At 29.7% G+C, this 5475-nt stretch overlaps 3 protein-coding genes across 3 annotated transcripts; 1 reads left to right on the forward strand and 2 right to left on the reverse strand.

Moving 5' to 3' along the window:
• The first annotated feature begins 286 nt into the window (after positions 1 to 286).
• Positions 287 to 1488, forward strand: LOC136779494 (uncharacterized). Its single transcript, XM_066737118.1, has 2 exons — positions 287 to 306; positions 408 to 1488. The coding sequence occupies exons 1-2, from the start codon at positions 287 to 289 to the stop codon at positions 1486 to 1488; spliced, it is 1101 nt and encodes a 366-aa protein (XP_066593215.1).
• Positions 1489 to 2016: 528 nt separating this feature from the next.
• Positions 2017 to 3214, reverse strand: LOC136779495 (uncharacterized). The gene is made up of 3 exons (XM_066737119.1): positions 2942 to 3214; positions 2716 to 2835; positions 2017 to 2604 (listed from the first exon to the last, which is right to left on the reverse strand). The coding sequence occupies exons 1-3, from the start codon at positions 3212 to 3214 to the stop codon at positions 2017 to 2019; spliced, it is 981 nt and encodes a 326-aa protein (XP_066593216.1).
• Positions 3215 to 4746: 1532 nt separating this feature from the next.
• On the reverse strand, positions 4747 to 5475 carry LOC136779497 (uncharacterized). Its single transcript, XM_066737120.1, has one exon. The coding sequence runs from the start codon at positions 5473 to 5475 to the stop codon at positions 4747 to 4749; it is 729 nt and encodes a 242-aa protein (XP_066593217.1).

Below are 5475 nucleotides of genomic sequence, written 5' to 3' on the forward strand. Positions count from 1 at the left end.
GGCTATTGTGATTGGTTGCATTGCTTGGTATAGTATACGTGGAAGGGTAGCATTTAAATTTAACTCCAAAACAGTGAAAGATATTTGTTAATATTAACAAGTACAAAATAATATTAATATGGAAAATATTATTGCTACTAATGTAATATTACGTCGTAGAATAAATGCAGCGACTGTAATGTTAATAATTAATAATTTAAAAAAACAAAACAACTGTCGGCGACGTTTATGGTGCCGAAAATGGTTGCTACGTCGTGACACAGATGAAAACAATAATGTTTTAAAGATGTTATTTAATGAGCTTAGGTATATAAATATTTTGAATGTAAATATTGCGTACGATTATTTATAGATCGTAATATTTATAGTATATTATAATTTAATTATTAAATTGTCTTTTCAATCAGACTAGAAGATCCCACGTCATTTACAAATTATATTCGTTTAGAAGAAGGCATTATGAACGAATTAATAGATTTGGTTACTCCATTCATTAAAAAACACAATACCATTTTAAGAGAAGCAATTTCTCCAAAGATACGCTTAGCTACAACTCTTAGGTATCTAGCTACGGGTAGTACTTTTCAAGATTTATCTTATTCAACAAGAATTGCTCCAAATACATTATCGCAGCTAATTCCAGAAACACTAAAAGCTATTATTATGGTTCTTGAACAGAAGGTCATACCATTTCCAGTGAAAGCAGATGATTGGACAGTCATAGCAGAGAAATTTAACATTTTATGGCAATTTCCACATTGCGTAGGTGCTTTGGATGGAAAGCATATTGCCTTTCGTCCTCCTCGCTCTGAAGGATCGAAATATCGCAATTATAAAGGATCCGATAGTATTATTCTTATGGCCTTAGTTGACGCAGAATATAAGTTTTTATATGTCGATGTTGGAAAAAATGGCCGCACACATGACTCATTAGTATTTCGTAATAGCTGTTTAGGAGAAAAGCTTAAAAATAAATCTTTACATTTACCAGAACCGAATGCAGTTTCAGGCTGTACATATAATTTACCATATGTTATAATAGCAGATGATGCATTTTCACTACATGTAAATTTAATGAAACCGTACCCTGAAAGAAATCTAACACACGAAAAAAAAATTTTTAATTATCGCTTAAGCCGAGCACGTAGGGTAGTAGAAAATGCTTTCGGTATTCTTACCAATAGATTTCGAATACTGTTAAATCCTATACCATTATCTGTTGAAAAAGTAGAAATGATTACATATGTGTGTATACTTTTACATAATTTTATATTAGGTAACAAAATTCTTAAAAAATCATATATTCCATTTGAATACAGGAAAGAAAATACAGATGCACCAAGATGTTCGTTAAGAAATGTATGCCAGCAAAGTGGGAATCATTCTTCTCGCGAGGCTCAAAATGTAAGAAATTTATTCCTCGAATATTTTAATGATATTGGTGCTGTATTTTGGCAGGAAGATGCTGTTAATGGTGGAAATTATTAATATTTCATAGAAAGATTTTTTATAATTATAGCTTTAGGACATGTATAGTTTAACACAAACAAAAATTTATTCATACTTATTAAAATTTGTTATACAAACGTTGAATAATGAAAATGTTTCATTTAATACCTTAAAACTTATTTAAACAATAATATTCATTAAGCAATTTTAAATAACAAAATAAAACAAATATATGCCTATACATCTACGCTAGCTGGCTTCATTATATAGTAAACGACATTTTTGTTTCCTTTGTAATTAAATCATTTTGTTTTATTTAGGAGAACAAAGTATATTTTTTATATATACTATATACGCATAACTTAAAAAGGAAGCTTACACTCTAATAAATATAAAATCATAACCTAAGTTTCACATTTTTAATGCTTCAATATAAAAACTAAAGATATATCACAGACTTCGTTAAATAAAATCTTGAAATAATAAGTCTTATCTTTCAGCTTCCACACAACAAAGTACATACCAAGGTGTACTTCAATATGAACTATGCTTTAATTATAGTCATAGTTAAACAGCATCTTGTAATAATAAGTCTTTACTTTTAGCTTCCATAACAGCATTTACCAACATGTTTAAAGTATGAAATTTTAACTCCTCATTATTTATTGTTTCTACAATAGATCCTAGAAATGACATGCAAGCATTGACAGGATGTAATGCTTTCAAAGAAATATCTTTTTGTGGTATATCTAATGACGACTGTATTACTACTGGCGCTTTCATTGAATCTGCTAGTTTTTCTATGGCATCATTAAAATTATATTCAGTATTAGTATTAGCTTTACGTTTACGTTTATTTGTTTTGGATAAAGATTTGGGTGGATTCATATCACTATCTACTCCTGAAGATGCCATTGATATCGTAGGACTGACTGAGCGAGAAGATGTTAAAGGTACATCCTTCTGAGAAAACACATGATTTGTAATTATTGGATCATCAATTGATTGCTCTTCTAAATCAGCTGTTTGATGACTATCGAGAATATTTAAATCTAACCAGACTTCAGGTTCTTCATCGTGATAATTATTTGTTGTTGATAATTCTTCTTTATCATTCTCACTACTTTTTAAAAGATTTTCTTGCACATTATCTAACTGTAGAAAATAATTATTTAATTTTGACAAATTATTATTAAAAAATATTAATACTTTACAGTTTTATTAACATATTGCTACACAATTAGTAAGTTACTAAAATATACTTACAAACTTAACTGTATCTCTTGACATGCTATATCTTTTAGTTGAGTCATGACTTTTTCGTGGAATAAAATAAGTTTCAAGAAATTTTAAATTATCAAAATACCACAACGTTGGCTTATAAACCTTAAAACAAATTGAAAATATTTTAATATAATATTCAAATAATATAATCAAAAAAGAGTAAGAAATCTAATGATTTGAAATAAGTTTTTGAGTGTATTATACATACATCATCAAATCCTGTCCCTGATTTTATTGAAGCTTTAACTTTCTGATTCTCAATATTAAACTGGTTCCTTAAATTATGAAGTTTAGTTGAGCATTCAACTTCAGTTGTTCCTGGTCTTTGTGATGAAACGTTGAGACAAATTCTTTTTAATGCTTCGCTTCTTTTATGCTTGTTATGGTAATGAACAGAGTTAGTAGCATACAAACATGGTTCATCTTTATAAGACTCTATCAAGCATAAGACAGCTTCATTATTCCACTTCTTTTGTGTCATTTTCGTTTTATAATTAATTTTTGCGTGCTTTATATATGTATATAGGTATTTGTTTGAATATACCGCGGACAAACCACGTGTGTAATATGATTTATCACTTATTGTTATAATATAATTGTATTGTAATTGCAATAACTAAATAAAATTCTTTAAAAAAACCGGCTGCCATGAGCTTGAAGGAGATAAATTATGAAACGTCGGGAAACTCATGGCTCATATAGTATACCACCTTATTATAATGATCCTCCTGCCAAAATACTAAACTAGCATGATAAATAGCACCAGTTCTAACAACAAATCCATCGGAAAAATAAGCACTGTTCCAATCAAGTGACGTCATTTTCCAGCTTCTAAGCAAGCAAGCTAGCCAACACAGTAGCCCGCAAGCAAACTAGCACGAAATCCAGCATAGTGTGCCGCAGGCTTTACACTTTATTTTTCCGTATACTAACATTTGTCTTCGTTCACGCCGTTCACGGTGACAGGCTGTGAATATAATATATATAATTTTTGATATATTACGTTCTGCATTTAAGATGGCTACTGACGTATTTCCGCTGGCAGTATACTTTGTGCAGTCTGCATTCCTTATATCAAAATTCACTTACTATAGAGCGTAGTACTATTCAAGATGGCGGACTTGGCAACCTTGCGCGTTTGCCAACACCAGCGCCGCCTACCGGTAGGGATTGCCGGGACCTCGCATGGCGATATTTTCTAAAATTATCGATATTTCATATCGAAACATATCGCCAAGTGCAGCATCGATTCGAAATAAATATCGAACTTGAAATATCGATATTACGTATATTAAATGTGTGCTGCAGGCAATATCCATATAAATAGCTTAATATATATATGTATATATATATTGTATAATTGAAGGTTATGTAAGCATCATCGTAAATTTTATGTTTATTAAAGCTTGAATATAAATTAATTAAAATTCTTAACAGCTTTTAATTTTTAGTAAACTGATAAATTTTATCAATAAGAAAAACCGGTCTGAATAAAATTAAACATGTAAGCAAAATTAACAATATTATATATGTATATATGTAGGTTGTGTTAACATAAAATAAAATGTAATATTTTAATAAAAATAATATTTATTTTGTAGTAAACAATATTTCATTTTAATCTTGACAGTTTGAACCTTAACATATTTAATTATTATTAAGAAAAAAACTCAATTACATTATCTTGACAGTTTCACTCCAATTTATAACCAAAATGTGTAAGATAAACCACGATGAATATTAAAGCTTGCTTAATTGACGTTTACTCACTTCCTTGCATAATTTTTATTTTCTAGAACGTATTAAATACCTATCACTTTTTTATTTCGATAATTTTGGTAGAATCTTAATTTAAATTTTAATATTATATGTATATACACACAAGTTAACTTCTATATATTACCTCTTGTAAATTTATATTTTAAATTTAAATATTCCACTCTTCCTTACCTATAGATCCCAAGAATAGTAGCTGTTGAAGGTGGTCCCCACTTAAACGATTTCTTGCTTCTGTCATATTATTTGACCAGCTTTGGAAAACAGTCTTTCACAAGGTACAGATGTAGCTATCGCTGCTAAGTACTTTTTGCCAAGTTTAGCAAGTGGTGTGTCATTTTTTTGCCAGAAGTTTATTGGATCAGTGTCCATTTTGACAGGTGGCTGTATTAAATAATATCTTAACATATCTGAAATTTCATTTTCTTGAACATTCAATGGTTCTTCAGATCTTATTCTGCTAACTAAAGTTTCATGATATGACCAAAAACCAGTTGCATTTATTCTCGTAACACTACTTTCAGCTGGTGCATCTAGATGTGTTCTACTTAAAGCACTAGAAATTTTGTTTACACTATTTGAGCAAGCTGAGTTACTATTAAAGTGAACAGTTTTAAATCGTGGATCTAGGATTGTAGATAATGCTAGAATCATGGTATCTTCGATGTCATAAAATCTTGAATTAAACTCATCTAATAGTAATTCCTTCATTTGCTTCCCAGTTTCGGTTTCAGGTACTGCTTCTATTAATGCCACTTTTAGCGTATTGACAATTGGTATAACTTTACTAGCAGTGAGATAGTTTTCTCCAGATATTATTCTTGTAGCTTCCTGAAATGGTTTTAAAAGAACAACAAACTCTTTCACAATGTGTAGTTCAGTTGCATTAATCATTGCAGGGGCTGTTGGATATTGTAATAAGATGCATCCAATTTTATATGATAATTCAATAAATCGAGACAACAT

The sequence above is a fragment of the Prorops nasuta genome, unplaced genomic scaffold (assembly GCF_024137725.1).
Source record: "Prorops nasuta isolate Cenicafe-Biocafe unplaced genomic scaffold, Cenicafe_Pnas_1.2 PNAS00017, whole genome shotgun sequence".
NCBI classification, from domain to species: domain Eukaryota; kingdom Metazoa; phylum Arthropoda; class Insecta; order Hymenoptera; family Bethylidae; genus Prorops; species Prorops nasuta.

Excerpts from the sequence above, each read along its gene's own strand:
- LOC136779494 (XM_066737118.1), top strand. The coding sequence starts at position 287 with ATGTTATTTAATGAGCTTAG. Across the intron at positions 307-407 it reads ATGTTATTTAATGAGCTTAG|ACTAGAAGATCCCACGTCAT; the intron begins GTATATAAATAT and ends CTTTTCAATCAG.
- LOC136779495 (XM_066737119.1), bottom strand. The coding sequence starts at position 3,214 with ATGACACAAAAGAAGTGGAATAATGAAGCTGTCTTATGCTTGATAGAG. Across the intron at positions 2,836-2,941 it reads CAGGGACAGGATTTGATGAT|GTTTATAAGCCAACGTTGTG; the intron begins GTATGTATAATA and ends ATTTGTTTTAAG. Across the intron at positions 2,605-2,715 it reads CAAGAGATACAGTTAAGTTT|TTAGATAATGTGCAAGAAAA; the intron begins GTAAGTATATTT and ends TATTTTCTACAG.
- LOC136779497 (XM_066737120.1), bottom strand. The coding sequence starts at position 5,475 with ATGTTGTCTCGATTTATTGAATTATCATATAAAATTGGATGCATCTTA.